We start from the raw sequence: 21,039 nt of genomic DNA, 5'->3' as shown, positions 1-21,039 counted from the left end.
AGTAATGCATTTGAAACCGTGAAGGATGTCTCCATTACTGTTGTGGTGGTGCAGCTATTGTGACATTCTAGTTCACACACACACACACACCTCCACTGTGTTTTTGCAGTATGAAATGACACACACATAAATGTGTCGTAACATATTAAGCCATGCACGTGGGTTTCTTAGATGTCTTTTGTTTCCTCCTTTTCATTAGTGTTTCTAAGAAATGTGTCAAATGCAAAGAGGCGACTGCAGCCGTGGTCATCAGAGCAGGAGATGCATACTGCAGGTAAGACTGGTTTACTGCTATCTACTGTGGCACTGTCAGGCAGTGTGTTATACCACAGACTGAGAATATGTTTGTGGTGATTGAACGCAATGAGTTTTGGAGGCTGCAAGGTAACCCAAAACAAATGTTTTTGTGATCATAGCACCATTCAAAAGGTTCTGATGGCATTCGTTTGGTCTTCCTAAAGCTTCATTTTTATTGTCTGTGGGTATAATTTGTAAAATAAATAATGACAAATATAAAGAATGGTTGGGACACATCTATTGGGAAAGTTGCACTAATACATTCTGTATATTAAAGACAGTTGGTTGTACTAAATTTGACCAAAATGACTGCTATCTCCTATCATAAAAAATGCTAAAATAAGAATATTTCAAATGTTGCACACTAAAATTATCTTGTTTGTCAAATACATGATGCACTGTAATTTTGTGTCAAATCGTGCTTGAACACTGCATGCCGGTAGATTCTCAAATAAAAGCCTGGTAGTTTAAATAGTCCTCTCAAAATAATAGCTGGGGGAGGCGGGACACTCACTCCATCAGTGCAGAGTCACTCTCTTCTCATTTAATTAATTATTAAATATTAAAACTAATTATTCCCACTCACCCGCAAATTTCCGTTTTTAAACTCAAGTGTTCCTGCAGATGTTTCACATTAAAAGCCTACTGTTGAAGAGAGGAAGTACACCTGTTGAGCCTCTGGAAGGCTCTCACTGTGAAACTTCTGTGCAGGAAGTAGGGATGCTGATTTAGAATTTTTTTTTCCTGGCCAATAGCCGACCCTCGTCATTAACCGTTAACCGACAAGATTAAAATGTACAATTTAGAATAGACGAATATCTGTGACCCATTTATTAAAAAAAAAAGCTCTACAACAAATGTTTTTGGGTTTTTTTTTAAAGAAAGGGAATTATTTTTTACATGCGACAACAACAGAACATGGGGATTCACACGTCGTAGGCTGACACACATTGAATCCTCCAGCGCTGAGACCGCTGTATAGAACCTTTAGTAACAGCCTGGATCTCCTGTGTAGAAAAATATTTTATAACTTATTAAAATAAATAGCGTCGCAAACTAATTACTATCGCTAATTACTGATCAAAAGCAGCCGACTGGTTAACAAAACGGAAAACATTTCAGACCTCAATTAGTCCTGCAATAAAATAAACAGGCCAGGCCTACCTCAGTCCTGACTCGCGGACAGCTTGTCTACTGGTTTTTATTCAGAAATAGCAACGTGTCCACATGCTGGGGGGTTAGTCTGGTTCTCAGTCGGTCGACTGCGAATGCCCAGGTCCGGGGGAACGGGGCCAGCATCAGGAAGAACGCCTAGATACATTTATCTCGCTGTGTTGATTATCTTACAGTGTTTACATGGTTTGAGAAGACATTTGCTGTGTTTTACTGACTTTGTTCAGCTAATCTCCCTGTTTGTGTTAGGGGCTGTTTCAAGGAGTACTTCATTCATAAGTTCAGAGCCATGCTGGGCAAAAACAGGATCATCTTCCCCGGAGAGAAGGTGAGCTGTGTGCTTTATTGGTACACTCCAAATACTTAATTCTCTGACAAAACATAACCAAATAACTCACTGCAATTCATTTTTCTGGATTTGTTTTACACACAGAATCATTTGCATAAACTAAAGATGTGATGTGTATATTTGCAACTGCTCCATATGTGTGGGTGTCTACTCTGGTTGTAGGTGCTGCTGGCTGTATCTGGAGGCCCTTCTTCCTGCTCAATGCTCAGTCAAGTCCAAGAGGTGCACCTGTTTTGTCTCTCAGTCCATCCGTCTCTATGTAGTCACCATGAACAGAACATAGAAGATGATAGAAACTACAATAATCCATGCGTCTCTGGTGAATGTTTGGCTCTGGTGCTGCATACTTTTAACTGCACATGCTTCTTGTTGAATGACAGCTAAGGGCCATGCGTATTAGAGCAAGATGAACAACAAGTCAGATTACCTCTAGCTCTGCAGCAGCAAAATCACCTGTTTGTTGTTTGTTCTGTCTAACGCGTTCCTTTTCTTGGGCTGTAATGAACTTTTCAGCCTCTAGGGTCCACTAGGCAGGGCTAAAAAATGTTATGAGAAATGTGTTTTAATAAGTAATAGAGTGCTGCAGGAATGGGTCCTAAAACCCAGAAATGAGTTTGCATTTTTACACTTCCTGTTCCCTCGCTTTTAGTTGAGGGAAACAAGGCGATGCTAACTTCAAGGTTTGCCTACAAGAATACGTCATCCCTGCAACACTCTTAAATCTATAGACACCCCAAAACTCACGCAGACGTCCGATAAACATGCTGTTGGTGTCAACAGTTGACCAGGTTATGTTACTGCCACCGTCTCCAGTGCAGCCACAATGAGATTTGAGAAAAGCTCTAAACTAAAACGTGAATGGCTTTTGTGCAGCATGTATCATTCAACACTGAAATGTCAGCATGGAGCACCAGCGACTTAATGTATGAGGACAAATGGATGATTTTCACTCATGGGCCAAAGAACCAAAAACCTTGGCCCTGTTTCCCTAACATTAAATGATCTAATAGATGATAAAATCGAGATTCTGTATAAACCTGTTGATACAATATAACCTTGTTTCCTTGTTTTTGTTTTAATATTATTAATGCAGCCAAAAACCTTTTTCGTTCTCAGGGTTTGAGTCAGAATGCTCACAAGAAGTTGAGATTCTTACCTGGCATCGTCTACATTGACGGTAAGTTAAATTCAGAGTATCGCCCTTTTAACGGAGGGCAATCATTTTCATTTTTGGTGGGAAGAATTTTGTCATTTCTGAAATGATTCTGGCTGAAACATTTTACACTGACTGCGTCTTTGTTCCCAGAGGGTGGCGCTGTGGGTCAATGTGTGGAGGAGAGACGAAGGACGGTGGCTGAGGTGCAGGCTGTGCTCAAAGCCACTGGTTTCCCCTTCCACATCGTACCTCTGGAGCAGGTCAGTAGTGGACGCAGGAGGGGTGTGCTAAATCTCAGCAGTCTGTTACATGAAATTCAGGTTGAGTCTAAAGCCCCTTTTGCACTTCTCAGGTTCTGGACCTTCCCAGTTCAGCTGTGGTGGCGGCCCCATCACCTTCAGAGCGACCAGCCAGCGCCTACAAAGCGGCTGTGGATCACTACATTCAGGCCGACGGCAGCAGCTGTTTGACACCACAGGGACAGGAGGAAACGCTACGGCCTGATGTTCAGGAGTCCCGCACGCAGTTACTGCAGCAGCTGATCGGCTCTGTGAAGACGCTGACGGCCAGAGAAGACCTGCTAAACACATTAAGGTCAGACCAGAGGGGCCCCTCTGCAGTACCTGACACGCGCCTCCATTGTCGTGACATGTATGATGAAACAATTGAAGATGAGACGTCAAGATGACCTCTCATTCTTTTTGTGCTTGGTGCGCTTGGTGGCCCTCACCTTATTGTGAGGATTATGATGTTGATTAAAACACGTCAAAGTCATGTTGAGAATGTCAAGTCTGTATTTTTTTACATTTTTTTTAGAGTTGCCCGCTCTCAAACCGCTCTGCGTGTGTTCTCTTTAAAGGCAGCATCTGCTGGTGCACACAGCTCGCACTGAAGGCTACAGTAAACTGATGCTGGGAGACAACTGCACCAGACTGGCTGTTAAACTGCTCACCAGTATATCACTGGGCAGGGGAGCACAGCTGGCTCAGGACACGGTGCGTATAGATGATGGACAGAGACGCAAGCCTCCTGTAGTCAGCCTACAAATCAGAATGTTTTCTTTCCTCTCCTCCTTCTTTAGAGTGTATCATGATGATATTGGATATGCGATTGAAAGTTTCTCTATGGAGGCAAATCTGACTTCCACAAATAATGTTAATATTGCATTTGTGTGTGTTTGTGTTAACAGGGTTTCGCAGACTCCAGATATGGTGACATAATATTAGTGAGGCCGATGAGGGACTACTCAGCCAAAGAAATAGCTTACTACAACCGCATGTTCAACGTGCCCTCTGTGTTCATACCAAGCCTGGACACTAAGGTGAGAGGGAATGAAGAGAGAATCAGAATCAGAATCAGAAACTGTTTATTGCCAAGTAACATACATTACAAGGAATTTGCTGTGGTCTGAAGGTGCTATTGTTTTGATAACAAATAAGTAGAATATAAAATCTAAAATAAGAATAAGAATAAAAATAGAAATAAGATAAGATAAATAACAACAGTGCAGTGACCAGAATAAAGTAAAGTGTCCAGGTAAAGTGTCCAGTAGGGGGTGGGTGCGTTAATGTAACGCAGGGGGGACAGGGGTGATGTACGTTAATATAACGTATAAGTAGTGTTTGTGTTCGGGGGGGGGGGTCAATGTAAGTTCATCAGGTTGACTGCAGAGGGGAAGAAACTGTTTTTGTGGCGGGAGGTTTTGGTCCTGATGGACCGCAGCCTCCTGCCAGAGGGGAGGGGGTCGAACAGATGGTGTCCGGGGTGGGAGGGGTCGGCAGCGATCTTCCCTGCTCTCCTCAGGGTCCTGGAGGAGTACAGGTCCTGAAGAGATGGGAGGTTGCAGCCGATCACCCTCTCTGCAGAGCGGATGATACGCTGCAGTCTGCGTCTGTCCTTGGTGGAGGCAGCAGCGTACCAGACGGTGATGGAGGAGGTGAGGATGGACTCTATGATGGCAGTGTAGATGTGAACCAGCATTGTTTGTGGCAGGTTAAACTTCCTCAGCTGCCTCAGGAAGTACATCCTCTGTTGGGCTTTCTTGATGAGGGAGCTGATGTTCAGCTCCCACCGGAGGTCCTGGCTGATGATGGAGCCCAGGAAACGGAAGGACTCCACAGTGTCCACTGAAGAGTCACACAGGGTGATGGGGGCGGGTGGGGCTGCGCTCTTCCTGAAGTCTACAACCATCTCCACTGTCTTTGAAGCGTTAAGCTCCAGGTTGTTGTTGTTGCACCAGGTCACCAGATGGTCAATCTCCCACCTGTAGGCAGACTCATCCTCTCCAGAGATGAGTCCGATGAGGGTGGTGTCGTCCGCGAACTTCAGGAGCTTGACGGACTGGTGACTGGAGGTGCAGCTGTTGGTGTACAGGGAGAAGAGTAGAGGAGAAAGAACGCAGCCTTGAGGGGAGCCGGTGCTGATCGTCCGCGAGTCTGAGACGTGTTTCCCCAGCTTCACGTGCTGCTTCCTGTCAGACAGGAAATCTGTGATCCACCTGCAGGTGGGGTCAGGCACGTTCAGCTGGGAGAGCTTGTCCTGAAGAAGAGCCGGGACGATCGTGTTGAAGGCAGAGCTGAAGTCCACAAACAGGATCCTGGCATAGGATCCTGCGGAGTCCAGGTGCTGGAGGATGAAGTGTAGAGCCAAGTTGACAGCGTCGTCTACGGACCTGTTGGCTCTGTAGGCGAACTGCAGGGGGTCCAGCAGAGGGTCGGTAATGGATTTGAGGTGGGACAGGACCAGGCGTTCAAATGATTTCATGACCACAGAGGTCAGGGCGACGGGTCTGTAGTCATTTAATCCTGTGGGCCCTGTTTTTTTGGGGACGGGGATGATGGTGGAGGCCTTGAAGCAGGCTGGCACGTGGCATGTCTCCAGTGAGGTGTTGAAGATGTCCGTGAACACCGGAGACAGCTGATCGGCGCAGCGCTTCAGGCAGGATGGGGAGATGGAGTCTGGTCCAGCAGCTTTTCGCGGGTTTTGTCTCTTGAAGAGATTACATACACACTTTTACATTACATTTTAAATTTTTTTTTGAAGCCTTAATTTAATGAATGAGTGTGAGGGACGCTGCCCTGCTTCTAACAGTGAATCCACTGATACATTTTCGCATCGGTTTCACCATTTAACGCTATTTGTTGGTGAATTCCGCTTCCTGTTATATCTTGTCTGACTCACCTGATGTAGGCTGCTGGGTCGCCATTCTCCTCCCCTTCCGCTAACTGCGGGTGTTTTCAAAGTCCGTGGTTTTAACGGATCCAGCAAGCAGAACTAGTATAGTATAGGTATAGGTACGCTTCACCTCTAGGACACCTAGGATCTGGATATGTTCGTCTTTTTTAAAAATAAATGTCATAAAATTAACATAGCCTACATATGTTATTTACTGTTTTATGTGGCAGGGAATTAACCATTTTAATGCCAGGGCTCGGGTTAGGGTTAATCCCAAAGTTAGCTGGCTATCTCTCTAATCCTGCTCTATGAGACAGGCCCCTGTCTTGCTATAGCTGCCCCAAATCTTGGTGGTACCAGTGGGCACTATGGAATACTGTCGATTGATTTAAAGGTCCCATATTGTAGAAAGTGAGATCTCCATCTCTTGTTTGATTATAAAGCAGGTCTCGGTGCTGTATAAGTACTGTGAAAGTATCAAAACGCTCAGTCCACAGAGAAATGCACACAGCCCGTATTCAGACACTGTGCCTTTTAAACGAGCCGTCAGGACTTCTGTAAGGTTGTGATGTCACAACTATACAGTCACCGCCCTTAGCCACGCCCCCCAGTAGGTCATCTGCTCCAGGCACAGCACTCCCACCAAGTACAGGGATTTGACCACTCTTCAAGTTTTTGGAGGTTGTTCAGTTTGTCTAAAACGGCTTGTTTAAAACAGAGGGGGGAACTGAGGGGCTGCAGAAAGGGCCAGGAGAAGATAAAGGAGGACTTCTTTTGAACTGTGAATCATGTAAAGCTGCTCTAGTGGAGTCCCAGAATAAAAATATAAAGCTGAAATGAGCAGAATATGGGACCTTTTTTAATGCCTTTGAGTTTGTGTAATCCTACAGACATAAATATGCCCCTGTTACTGCATGGACAAGTGACTGTGATTCCACATGCACATCCCCAGACTGTTGCGTTCAGGGTGCGTTTGTGTCTGTCCCATAGACGACCGACAAGGCCAGTATCCAGCGCCTGACCGAGAGCTTCGTCACTAAACTGCAGGCAGACTTCCCCTCGACTGTCAGCACCATCTACAGGTCAGTAGGAGACTACGAACATCACGCAGATAAACATGGATTGAGCTGAAGTACTCACTCTGACGTGAGGGCCTTTGACAGAGCATCTTTTGGATAATGGATGCTGGACATTTACAGCCTGCTTTTTCAAATAATGTGTGTTTTCTACACACACACAAACACACATACACACAAAGCAGCTTTGGAAACTCGCCAGAAGGTCATTTAAAAAGCCTACTGTGTGTCCTGTAGGACCAGTGAGAAGCTGCAGACAGCATGTAAGAGCTCCACCACAGCGGACCACTGTGACAGATGTCTGCTCTGTATGTGCGCCCTGGATACTGCTGTTGGTGAGTGCTAATAGACTGCTGCAAGAGCTTTTAGAAGAAACATGAATACATGCAGGGCCTTTTGAACAAGGAGCTGAGTTTAACGTTACTGCCATTACAATAAACATCCAACACAGCAATAATAAAATGTACAAAAATACACAAAATCCTATTCAAATAAAAGATTATTGTGCTGAAGCTTAACCATTCGAGAGTGGAATAGCCTCAGGAAGTTCTCTAAGAGCACTTAGACTCATAGCAGAGGAGCCAACCGAGCCAACCTGATGTGGTCCTGCTTGGGTAGCGCCCAACCCGTGACGGCCTCCTCCTCTTAGCTGTGTCTTTTGACTGCTCTGTGGTCAGCTCTCAGTTCTTTTGTAGCTTCTACCTTTTAATCTCTGTGGTTTGGAGTTAAAGTTTCACTCGCTGTGTTCACGTCTGTAATTCCAGGTATCGGCCTCATTTTACCGTTTACTGATCGCGTAAACTTTTGTTTCTGCAGTAGTCAGACCAAACTGTTAGCAAAAGTTCGCCTCACCCCATGCATAAAAAATATAATGAGCTGATTTCGTAAACAGTGCTGTCCCATTTAATGTTCGCAGAGATTTAACCTCTTTTTAAGAAGTAGTTTCCCTCCTTCCCCAGTCCTGAAGTTGATGTCCTTAGTTTTTCCCAATGTGGAGCTGTAAGTTATCAACCCGATGCACCAGATGGTTTGTTACAGAACCATCTGAGAAGTCGTCCTTGGAAAACTGTTTGGAAAAGGGCACTTTAAAAAAAAAATGACTTGGAAGGTGATTGGATGAAGCATTTGTCTATCATAGGCTAACTTCAACCAATCCGATCGCACTGAAGAGGAAACACAACAACAAGCTGAGGAGCTTTGGAAGCCAGCAAGTGACGTAGCTAGCTATGAGTTAGCATGTCGATAGAGGATTCTTCCAGAATTCAAAACTTGTAAAAGGCTCTCGCTTCTCGCTTCTCGCTGCCGTCACACCTAAGCTACGCCCGTAGGTGCCAGCAGATCCTCATGTGATGCTGAATGGCTTGAACCACTGTGGTTTGGGCCACAGATACGTAACTTGAAGCCTGGCAAGATGGATTCTCGCGTGATCTGTCGTGATTATGTGAATCCAGCTGCTAACAATCGAGATGTTTTGGCTTCACTTTTGGGAAGCTGTCGCGTCGTCCATCTTTATATACAGTCTATGATAGTAACGATAAGAGACACCCATGTTATCACAGAAAATAATGACAAATAACTTGTACCAGACCTCTACAGAGCACTTGCTTAACCTCCCAGCACAATTTTCACCCCACAAATCCTCCAGAAGGCCTTTGACCTATTGCTGTCTTAACAGGATCCAAAGTATGCATACATCAAACACCTCCAAGTCATGCTACCGAAGAGACTGCAACTGCTTTGAGCAAAAGATTCAGGGAGAGGGTGTTCACAGATCCTGAATCACTGATGTACAGAGAAAGGGCACATGTTTTAATACAGAAAGTGCTACGGAAAAAACACATCTGACTGATAGAATTATTCTTTATCCCACATGAAGCCCTTGATGAGTTTGTCCTCTGCCCCTTCTTTTTCCCTCTCGGCCTTTGTCTCCCTCTTCTTTCTTTTTTTTCTTCAGAGAATGCTTCCGCCTTCAAGGCCACACTGATCTCAGAGCAGCTTTCCCAGACTAAATCTCCTGGTGCTGTCAGTGCTGAGATCGCCAGACAAAAGCCAGGTACAGCATACTCTCCCGATCAACGAGTACAGTTCACCTCCACTCATGCCTCCCATATTTCTTGTAGCCGTTGTCTCTCCATGAAGCGGCCATTTTAACTTTGAGTGTTTTCATTTGCAGTCCTTTTCCAACAGGATGCGGAGAAAGTTCAGGAATATGTGCACATGTCGTCAGCACAGTAATACGGATTAGCATTAAAGCTTCTTTAGAGGCTTAGCTCAGTTCTGAAATGTAATTTGAGTCGGATACTTGTGTGTATTTCAGCGCTGCGTTTGTATAACAGCACAGTCACAGGCAGAAACCTTCTCCAGCTGAGGTCACATGATGTGTTTGGGCCTTTGGGACCCTGCAGTGGGAAAATACAGTGTAACACCAGGCAGTGCAGTAGAAGTCCACTATTGAGTTGTTAGGCGTTCATAAATCTGTCTCTTGTGTTTCCGTTAAAGCTCCAGTGGAGCCAGAATCAACTGCCCCCCCTGGACAGTGCTGTTCCTCTGGTGGAGGAGAGGATTGTGGGACAGCAGCAAGTGGTGGAGGCTGCTGTTCTTCTGCCAAGTAAGCGTTCACGATTAATTTCTCTTGATTTGGGCAGTGATTAATCTCGTGTCGTCCTGTAAATCGCACGTAACGGGCAAAGATATGTCAACAAGCAAATTCCAACGCATCACTCTGCATGGGACTCAGGATCTCGGCCATCATACTGTCTTTTATTCATACAGTTTCCCTCTCTTAAGTCAATTAGCGGAAAAGGTTACTCATCTCTGCATGGTGTATGATAAGGTGTTGCCCTTCTTTGATTGTCAGAACCACTGGTATTTGTCATCTTTAAAGGGACTGTTCACCCCAAAATCAAAAAGACATGATCGGTCCCTTTTTTAAAGACTGTGTCAGATGTCTCACCTTTGCCTCCATTCGCTCATTAGCTCAAGCTAGCTGCTCTGTGAGGCCGTACCATAGGCTGTATATAAAGATGGCCGACGCGTCCCCACTTCCTCCCACTGTGCAAAAATGAAGCTAAAATATCCCAGATAGGGAGATTGGTGGGTGGAGCCGGGGCATCAGGGTCCCGCCCGACCCAATCGCGATCACACCACAGTCAATTTCAGCTGTCAATCCGGTGTTTTCCCCCCCGTTTTTATAGCATTAAATAACTAATTAAAAGCAAACTTATCAGAAAAATGAACACTTGAACAAACATCAGTGTGATTTGAACTACATGCTAACATGCTGATGTTAGAATGTAGTTCAAATCACACTGATGTTTGTTCATCATGCTGATGCTAACATGCTGAGGTGCAGCAGCATAATGTTAACATGTTCACAATCTTAGTTTAGTTTAGCATGCTAACATTTGTAAACAGAAAGTGCAGCTGAGGCTGATGGGAATGTGGTGGGTTTTGCAGGTTTGCGTCTGCGTTCTCATCATTAGTTACTGTATATTTTGGGTGTCAAGTGTAAACAGCGAGTTACCAACTTACCTTGCTTAAATGACTAAATAAACCCTATTATCTGCTGTATGGCAGACCAGTAAACTGTCATCATCTTCACGGTGTGTTGTTGTATTACAGAGTACCAGAGACAAACGATCTGAAGAGCCTGTTGTGTTACAGCTGTCAGCTGACCATCAAAGACATGGTGAGTGAAACGCAGGAACGTCGTCATGATTTCCACATACAATCTAAACTTGCATGTTTGTTGTTCATCCAAGATCTAAATAAATCATGGCCTCTTTTTTTTCCTTCCAGTCATCAGTGGAGCGTCTTCCTCAGTACATCCTGTCAGAGGCTCAGAGGAGGCGGAGGAGGTGAGGAGAGCGGTTGGTTAATGTCAAACATCACAACCGCTGATCAGTTGTAAAACATAAAATAGTGCTGTTCTCGTTTTTGAATGCATTTGTCGGCCCGTGTCAGCCCAGTATGAATACCTAGATTCTATGAGCCTGTGTTTTGTTGTGCAGGTCTCACATGAGAGAGGAGATCAGTGAGTTCCTGCTGAATGACGGTGATGAAGGCGATTAAAGGAGAGGAGAAACGGAAGTGAAGCTGAATGCAGTCCACTCTGACAAAATGTGCATCACAATTATACTCATTTCAACCTGCAGGTTTGCCTGCGTTGTGCCGCTGAGACGTGAAATATATCCAGAATGTCCAGTTGAACTTACAGATCAATGAGTTTGAAGGTTGATCTATCACCCAAAACACCGTACAGAGGTTTCTAATGATCACAGCAGCAACTCTTTTTATCTTTTGTCATGTCAGTCACAAGGTCAGACAGTAGAAACATAGCGTTCCCATTACAAAGTAATCCACCAGGAATCTGCACTCAAATGTATGTGATTGGTCACTGCAGCGTGTTGCACAGCAGCCAAAGTTAAGCCTAGTTCAACTTTTTTTTTTTTTTTTTTGCTGGACAAGCCTGCATTTTATTTTGTGTCTGATAACAGATCAGTTTGACACTGAGATGTTGTATTTGTTATTGCTGTTATAATAAACTTAAAGTTGCTCACAAGCCATTAAAATGCATTCTTTCTGTGCTGTTGACTCATTCAAAACCGTCTGGTAACCCCTTAATGCAGAGGACAACAGTGAGCTTATTTTCTGCGGTGCTGTGTACCACACCATGTTTCGTACCTCAAAGAAGACACAGTGGTTATGTATGGAGACTGATTTTTAGAGCACACCTTCCTTAACACAAAATACTATAGAGTGCCAACCCATATGTTCTGGATGCACTGGATGGATTAAACAGTAGGAGTTATCCAAACCTGGCCAGTGTGGTTGGGACTGAGGATGTCGTGTGACATGCAGCCACTCAGCCAGCACACAGGCAGACAGAGATCCTCAGCGTGTCTCATTATTCAGTGCTCTGATGTGCATATATATATATATATATATACCTGCCTAATATTGTGTTGGTCCCCCTTTTGCTGCCAAGACAACCCTGACCCTCCACTAGACCCCTGATGGTGTGCTGTGGTATCTGGCATCAAGATGTTAGCAGCAGATCCTTTAAGTCCTGTAAATTGCGAGGTGGGGCCTCCATGGATCGGACTTGTTTGTCCAGCACATCCCACAGATGCTCGATTGGATTGAGATCTGGGGAATTTGGAGGCCAAGTCAACACCTCAAACTCGTTGTTCCTGAACCTTTTTTGCTTTGTGGCAGGACGCATTATCCTGCTGAAAGAGGCCACAGCCATCAGGGAATATCGTTTCCATGAAAGGGTGTACATGGTCTGCAACAATGCTTAGGTAGGTGGTACGTGTCAAAGTAACATCCACATGGATGGCAGGACCCAAGGTTTCCCAGCAGAACATTGCCCAAAGCATCACACTGCCTCCGCCGGCTTGCCTTCTTCCCATAGTGCATCCTGGTGCCATGTGTTCCCCAGGTAAGCGACGCACACGCACCCGGCCATCCACGTGATGTAAAAGAAAACGTGATTCATCACACCAGGCCACCTTCTTCCATTGCTCCGTGGTCCAGTTCTGATGCTCACGTGCCCATTGTTGGCACTTTCGGCGGTGGACAGGGGTCAGCATGGGCACCCTGACTGGTCTGCGGCTATGCAGCCCCATACGCATCAAACTGCGATGCACTGTGTTTTCTGACACCTTTCTATCAGAACCAGCATTAACTTATTTGGCAACTTGAGCAACAGTAGCTCGTCTGTTGGATCGGACCACCCGGGCCAGCCTTCGCTCCCCACGTGCATCAGTGAGCCTTGGCTCATGACCTTGGCACTTTTGATAGATACTGACCACTGCAGACCGGGAACACCCCACAAGAGCTGCAGTTTTGGAGATGCTCTGACCCAGTCATCTAGCCATCACAATTTGGCCCTTGTCAAACTTGCTCAAATCCTTACGCTTGCCCATTTTTCCTGCTTCTAACACATCAACTTTGAAGACAAAATGTTCATTTGTTGACTAATATATCCCAGGTGCCATGATAAAGAGATAATCAGTGTTATTATTATAAAGAGTCGGTCTAGACCTGCTCTATTTTGTAAAGTGTCATGAGATGACTTTGTTGTGATTTGGCGCTATATAAATAAAATTGAATTGAATTGAATTGAATATTCACTTCGCCTGATCGGTGTATATGTGTATATATATATATACATTTGTCTTGCTTTGGAAGCGTGTACATTACATTCTTTTAGAATTAGTTCCTACAGTATAAATATGCAACTGGGACAGTGTTTGTTACAGGCAGTTCATGTTTGTACTGTGTAATGTTTTTAACAGCACATTTATACAGTACCCATTCAGCCAAATTCAATAGTAATTGGATGTCAGATAATTATTTTAGTCACAGAAGGGCGTGTACAAGTGGATCATTAACGATCCATACCCACTACCACATATTCCTACTGTAGCATCCTCATCAGGTCAGCATACAGCAGATAAAGCACACAGTGGGGGGGGGGGGGTCGACTTGCTTGTTCTCGTCTCAGATGAGGAGGATGAAGATCTTGAGTTCCTCCATCACAGCCAATGACGGATCCTGTGTGTAATGAAATGGTTCTGGGGGGCAGCCCATAGTGAAAGGTGGCATGTTGCTTGCGTTTGTTGTGGCGTCCTCACGCTGTATGTGTTCATGTACATTTTTCTGGACTCTGGCATTATTACAGCTTTTCTGATGCAGCACACCGAATCATTCAGGGACTTAATGGAAATAATTACTGCAGTGAGGCCTGCCAAAAACACACAAAGAGCAAACTCTTGTGTAGAAAAAAAAAAAAAAAAAAAGACATAAAAACGTTATAAAACACTAAGTTTAAAGTTTAGAGAATCACAGAAAGTGCTGGTTTATTGAAAAGACATTGTTGAAAGACAAAAACCTCACCAAAAAAAAAAACAAAAGGTCTACAACAATTTTCACACACAAATATTTACAGAATGATAATTCACAATGGTTATATGAATGTGTTTGTATGGAAGGTCATGTATGCGTTTCAGATTTTGTTGATGCTGGCAGCAGGCAGGGTGGATTTGTCCAAGTCGTCAAAGTAAGGGTGAGTCATGGCCTCGCGCGCCGAGATCCTCTTGGGAGGATTGTAGGTCAACATTTTCTGAAAGGGGGGGGGACAAAACAGTAGCAAAAAGGAGGCAGTGTCATTCAAGATATTTTATGTGTAGTAACATTGAAAGGTGGTTACAACCTGATTTATAGTGAGTCTGAAAGATGCTAATTGCTGACTGCGATTCCCATTCCTTTATTTTACCTCGAGCTGCAACAATTACTCGATTAATCGATCCAATGAAAATTAGTTTTGATGATAAAATGTCAAACGCTTGCTGGTTCCAGCTTGTTAAATGTGAGGATTTGGTGCTTTTCTTTGTCGTTTATGACGGTAAATGAAGAGTCTTTGGGTTTTGGACTGTTGGTCAGACAAAAGAAGCAGGTACTAAAAACAATGAATCGTGACAATAATGGGAAGATTATTCGATAATGAAAAGAATCATTAGTTGCAGCCTTAATTTTTTTACCGTTTTTCTGTGTTTTCAGAATTGCAGTCATCTGACGGTAGTGCCAAAGCCATTCTCAAATCTATAGTTCATTTTCTCACAACAGTGTATACATTTGTTGTTGCTGTCAAGTGCACAAGTGACCCAGTCATTGGAAGGAATGCATTGTGTAAATCCTCAACTACAAAAAAGTATTACACACACACCACACACACCCACACACAATGTGGTGTGCTAGGTGAGAGGAGGAGGTGGACACAGAAGGACAGAGATCTTGTTGTCCATTGTCCCCATCCCCCCCCAAAAAGACCCGAAACCCTCATCATGAAGTGCTTTGAGCGGTTAGTCAAAACCTTCATCACCTCTTCTCCTTAATCACTGGACCCACTGCAGTTTGCTTACATGCCAAACAGATCAACAGGTCATCCCCATCGCCCTAGCCCTCCACACGCCCTCTCCCAGCTGGACCACATATGTAAGAATGCCGTTCATTGACTAGTTGATTCAATACCATTGTGCCCGCCAAGCGCCTCATCAAGCTCAGAGACCTGGGACTCTGATTGGATCCTGAACTGAACAACCCCCATCTCAACATCAGAAAAACAAACAAAACAGCTAATTGTGGACTACAGGAAGTGACAGGGAGAGAGGCAGGTCACATCACCATCATCACAGCTTCAGGTTCCTTCTGGGTTCACCTCAGCGAGGACCTGACCTGGACTCGCCACACCAACATCACCACAAAGACAGCGCAACGCAACGGCTCCTCTTCCTCCGCAGGTTGAGGAGGCTCAACATGGACCTCCAGGACACTCCAACCTCTACAAGTTCATCATTGAGAGTATCCCGACTACCCTCAACCGCAAAAAAGGCATGTTCAGACCAAACGCAACTTTTTGTTTGCGCGACACGAATATATGCAAAGATGCAAATAGCTGTCTGAACACAAAATGTGCCGCAAAAGCCTTTCAGCGTTGAGATTCTCCCGACGTCACTGATCATCAGAAATGGAGGACAACATTGTTGTCGCCGCCTGTGGGTATCCGTCGCTAACGGTTGTATTTTACTACAAACCAAGTTAGCACTAGCGTTAGTTGCCTTCCCCAGTACTCCCATTGACTGTTAAGGGCAAATATTTGCAGGTTACTCCATAAAAAAAAAAACAACACATTACAGAATATTCACACTTACCCATCGACCATGTGTGCAGTTTGTAAATTTAGGCAGAATGTCAATCAAACCAGTGGCATTTTAAAAAACATCGATTGGTTTAGTTCATTATTGACAATTGAGTCAATCGTGATTGTGTTCATAAAAGCCATCCGGTGCACAAGAGCCCAGAATTTGATGGAATCTGGGGAGGAAACAAAACAAAAACAAAAAAAAACACCCTCCCAAACATAAAACCCGAACTGTGTTCAGACACAAGACGAGGTTTAGAGGTGATTTCATACATTGTCAGTGAAATGACAATTAGACGTGACTTTACAAGGGACAACCGTGTGAGTTCAAAACGAACCCTTGGGTGTCAGAAAAAGTCAGAATTATGATGCTAAGAATGAATGGTTCAGCCCTAGTCCTTACCGCCAGCAGGTCCAGGCCATTCTTATCCAGGTTTTTCACCATTGATGACAGGTTGCCAGATTTCCATTTAGGGAAGGTGTTTTTGTAGTCGGGTAGGCTCTCTACATCAGGCCACACGTCATTGTTTGGGGTTCCCAGAGTCCTGGAAAGAGCAGAAACAGACAGGAGTATTCAGAGAGGGAACTGCAGGTTACAGGTCATTTCCACCGCAGGAACTGTCCCAGGTGGACCAAGAACCTCAAGAACTAAACCAGAGTTATGACCAGAGGAACCGGGGACTAAAGCCTAATTTCCAATGCATGGTACAGCTCGGCTCGACTTTTGGTACCAGGTACTTATCTCGATTTAGTTTTCCACTGCAAACAGTACCCCCTGAATGTAGGCGGGATTCTTAGCTCCATTCTTAGCAACAACGGAGGACATCGAAGGGATGGTGTTCTTGATTCTCGGTTAGTGTCGGCTCAGCCCAAAAACAAATGGTTCCCAGCGAATCAAGCGTTATCATGCAGTGGAAACAAGGCATAGATGTAGTTCCTGTGTGATGGTTTCAGGTGTAGAATTTAAAGAAAATAGTGCTTTTTGATAGCTCAGGAACTTTCAGGGAGGGGTTTGCAGGAAGAGAGAGAGGAGGAGTGATGATGACAGAACTAAGTGAGTGAACACGAGAAACAAAAGCTGATTTGCTGCTGGTTTTATGGCAGTTGCACACTAAAGCAGATATGAATAACCGCCAAACTCTCAGCAGATCATCACTGTGGAGATTCTGCAGTCTTTTTCCACCTCCGCAAGTCTCCTTTTTATTCATTCATTCATTCATTCCGGCCAACTCAAACATCAGCATCACAACAGTAAATACAAAGAACGCGACTGTGTTGTCGCTTCATTGTGTGTGGAAAAAAGTGTTTTAAAAACACTGTCTAAATCAGTCATTGGATTTAATTGGCCAATCTTCTTTACCCAACCTGACCATATCTGTAATAATAAAACATATCTCAAGTGTGTTGCTGTAAATGCATCACTACCAAACTCATCAATCAAATACAAACGTGTGGTGGTTGTTAACAGGATGATAACACTATGAATGCCTTACTGTTTGGCCATTTTTAAAAATCAGAAAACAGGGCTACCTGTATACTACATATATTTACATTCTTCTCTGTAGCCTGAGTTGACTGATCTCTTGTATCAACAGCTATTTCACTACTTTCCATGCTTTCATTCACATGTGGAGTTGAACAACTGACGAGGGTTCTACCAAATGCATGTAGGTATGCTCTGGTGCATCTACCTGAAGATCCTGAAGAGCTGGTCTATCTCCGAGTCTCCATGGAACAGAGGCTTCTTGGTGGCGAGTTCAGCAAAGATGGTCCCAGTGCTCCAAACGTCGACAGGGGTTGAGTATCTGGGTGAACCCAAGAGGACCTCTGGAGCCCGGTACCAAAGAGTTACAACCTGGGAACACACACACTTGGGTTCATTCAGCTCAGTGGACATTTTAGAGCCTTTTTGTTTGTTGGCAGTAATCAAATATCCCCTTAAAACATCTTCCACTCAGTGTTGGTGATCCTCTACCTCTAACCTCTGTGTCACAGCAGTTTTAGTCCACAAATCCCAGTGATGTGTGAATGGATTCTCACCTCGTGGGTGTAGACCCTGACAGGAACGCCAAAGGCCCGAGCTAGACCAAAGTCCGCCAGTTTGATAACTCCCTTGTTGTCGATCAGGAGGTTCTGGGGTTTCAGGTCCCGGTGAAGGACTCGGCGACAGTGACAGAAGTAAATTCCCTCCAGGATCTGGTAAAGGTAGCTCTAACAAGGTAGTGAAGGGTGAGCATGGAGATGGACACATGTTTAGAGTTGTGAAACTGTTAATGGGCAGAACAAGACAAGTGGGAGGAAACACATCTGTTTGAAGAGCAGTGGCTCCCAAACTTTGTTTTAAACCTGAACACCGCTTCATAGATTTTTCTTAATAGCACCTCCCCCTTCCACTATAGACTCAAAAAGGATGGTAATAAAGAAGGTTGTTTTTTAATCAGCTAATCGTTTCAGCTTTACTTCAAATTATGAGATTGGTATGAAAAGTCAGTGTCAGCTGTACCCCAAAAATGGCAATACCACGCTCATCACAATTACAGCAACAAATACATCAAATGCTTGCTGAGTTGCCATTTCTGACTGTCCTGTGAACCTGGAAACCTCATGCACCAGAAAAAGGTGTTACTGTGACAACCAGCACGCATGAAGCATCATGCCATCAATCTTTGCTGCACATTGAACAGTTTTTGAAATAGTATTTTTTTTTTTACTTTTGTTTATTTTTTTCTCCGTTTTGATGTGTTTGAAAGTGTAATATAAACAAAAACATAGTTGACTGTTATAGCTAACCTGTTAGCAAGCAACTGCCTACAACAGGCTGTTCTGAATTCATGTGCGAATTACATTTTGTGGCAGCAAAGACTTAATTGCGGTAAAGAAATGGCCTGTTGAGCTGGAATCATTGCAGACCAAAAATTGACATTTAGATCATTTCAGATTTACAGTAGGACTTCTTGGTTTTACTGCCAAACATTTTATCTAACAGACTTTACCAGCACATCACATTTCAAGAATAATTATGAAAACATTAGAATATTCCCTTTTTTGGAATGTAAAGCCTTATGTGTAGGCTTTGAAAAAGTCTGACTATCTGGGCACAACAGCCAAGCCGCCTCCCCAAAGTTAAAGCACATGACTGGTGTTACTGTTCAAGAAGTTTAGGTGACCACGTTCCTTAATCCAATTCAAAACCAAAACAGACTGCTGTACTACAGGTGTCACACATAAACAGACATAAGATCCCCAAGATTGACTACTGAGAGTGTCTATGAATCAGAAACACAATTACCTTGACCAGCATAGGGTCCATGTACTGGCCAGAGGGGATGGAGTCCAGGTACTTCTTTAGGTCCATGGACAGGAACTCGAAGATGAGGTAGAGACGAGACTCCTGCATTAGGACATCCAGGAGTCTGGGATGCACACACAAGTAGTACTGGGTAAGTGTGTGTGTTTGTGTGTGTACTTTGTTTTCATAATTGGAAAAAAGACCCAACATAGTATTTTTGTTGTTCTGTAACTGAGCAGATACTTTATACTTGCAGATTGAGTGGAATCTACACAGTGTCAACAAAACCTGACCATTATAGGATTCACAAAGATAGCATTTCACGCAGGGCTACTTTACCAGATGGCAATATACGCTGCTGCACATTGAGGTCTTCTTGTGATTTCTAAAATAAGTTGGTGACATTGTTTAGCATGACCAAAAAGCCTCCACACCAAAACGAGTGTACCTTACAACGTTGGGATGCTTCAGCTCTTGAAGCAGAGAGACCTCTCTGACAGCAGTGCTGGGAACCCCCTCTTCCTCACTCTCCAGACGGATCTTCTTCATAGCCACTACCTGCCCTGTGGCCTTGTGCCTGCCCTTATACACTACCCCATAGGTACCTGCAAGAACAACAAGTTACCAAAGTAATTCTGATTGTATTAAGCAGAGCCAAAGTGCAATTTGACAAGGTAACTTTATTTCCTTAAAGCCAAAACCTGCCATCATTTCGGCAGCATAACATTTGCAGCAATATGTTCGAATAATTTAGAAGAAGAAGAGAAGACAAAACCAACCTTCACCAATTTTCTCTATTTTCAAGTAGTCTTCCATTTTGCCTGAAAGAAAAAAAAAATGTCAAGAGTGTTATTTCAACAACTATCACTAGTTTCCAGTCGCTTCAGCTAATGCTTGCCTTTTTATTACAAACTTACATTTTATTATTGGCACATTCTAGTTAATGACATTAAAGTTAAAAGGGGCCTATTTTACTTCCAATGTAAAATGTGGTCTAAAAACTAACAAGGCCGTGAAAGGGTAACGTGACGTCAACTTGCATAGACATAATTAACAGCTTGAATTAGGCACATCATATAACTAACTGTTCATTCAACAACTTACAGCAGCGAGTCATAGGCTTCCACTTAAAGATAGCAAGCTCGTATTGGTAACTGTGACACCGAAGCAAATTAACGTTGCAAGTTACCTTTCCTGTATAATGCTGTAAGTTATTGAAGCTAACGTTATAGATTTTCGGTGGCTCATGTCTACGTTTACATATTCCTTTTAGCATCCGTTGTTAACTGTTAACTAATGTTTCGACAGTAACGTTAATAGACGGCAAGGGTATAAACTTGTTGCCCAGCCGTTAAAGTTGCCGTTTTCTTCATGCTAGGCGAGCAAGTTAAGGTCACCAGCGTTAACGTTGCTAATGCTAAATAGCCAAGGCTAACGTCACCTTCTATTGATATTCTAGTGGCATCTGACCCACTTTCTGTCCATATTGAATGGTCTACGTTTTCACCTACCCTGACAAATCATTTAATTCATATTTAAACTGTGTAAAGTTGAATAATAATTACCTGGCTGCCCTTCGCTTCGTGTCGTATGTACTCTCTGTGCAGTGACTGCCGCTGGAATGCTGACAGACTCTTTTGAATTCACCGCAGTACAGCAGCGGTTCAAAACAGACCAATGAGCTCACACGATGTGTTTCAAAACCGCCAATCAGGCAACGGAAGGCTGTCATGTGGTCTGAGCGGGAGAGAACGCGCCGACGTGAAGGGACCAACATCTATGTCCCGGGTTTTGTCTTCCAGGCAGGGATCACCTTCT

General features: G+C 44.0%; 2 protein-coding genes across 2 annotated transcripts; one reads left to right on the top strand and one right to left on the bottom strand.

Moving 5' to 3' along the window:
• Nucleotides 1-1,981: 1,981 nt before the first annotated feature.
• Nucleotides 1,982-11,800, top strand: ctu2 (cytosolic thiouridylase subunit 2 homolog (S. pombe)). The gene is made up of 13 exons (XM_070916090.1): nucleotides 1,982-2,041; nucleotides 2,936-2,996; nucleotides 3,126-3,235; nucleotides 3,328-3,569; nucleotides 3,835-3,970; nucleotides 4,165-4,296; nucleotides 7,140-7,231; nucleotides 7,463-7,560; nucleotides 9,180-9,278; nucleotides 9,725-9,833; nucleotides 10,847-10,913; nucleotides 11,024-11,082; nucleotides 11,236-11,800. Exons 1-13 carry the CDS (start codon nucleotides 2,021-2,023, stop codon nucleotides 11,294-11,296), a joined length of 1,287 nt encoding a protein of 428 aa, XP_070772191.1. The 5' UTR covers nucleotides 1,982-2,020; the 3' UTR covers nucleotides 11,297-11,800.
• Nucleotides 11,801-14,058: 2,258 nt separating this feature from the next.
• Nucleotides 14,059-20,827, bottom strand: cdk1 (cyclin dependent kinase 1). Its single transcript, XM_070915526.1, has 8 exons — nucleotides 20,787-20,827; nucleotides 20,001-20,042; nucleotides 19,670-19,826; nucleotides 19,222-19,345; nucleotides 17,973-18,143; nucleotides 17,624-17,787; nucleotides 16,336-16,477; nucleotides 14,059-14,354 (listed from the first exon to the last, which is right to left on the bottom strand). The coding sequence occupies exons 2-8, from the start codon at nucleotides 20,035-20,037 to the stop codon at nucleotides 14,238-14,240; spliced, it is 912 nt and encodes a 303-aa protein (XP_070771627.1). The 5' UTR covers nucleotides 20,038-20,042; nucleotides 20,787-20,827; the 3' UTR covers nucleotides 14,059-14,237.
• Between the last annotated feature and the right edge of the window lie 212 nt (nucleotides 20,828-21,039).

Source organism: Enoplosus armatus, chromosome 12 (assembly GCF_043641665.1).
Source record: "Enoplosus armatus isolate fEnoArm2 chromosome 12, fEnoArm2.hap1, whole genome shotgun sequence".
Lineage (NCBI taxonomy): Eukaryota > Metazoa > Chordata > Actinopteri > Centrarchiformes > Enoplosidae > Enoplosus > Enoplosus armatus.
Note: the sequence above shows the minus strand (reverse complement) of the source record. Positions and strands in the feature narration are given on the sequence as shown.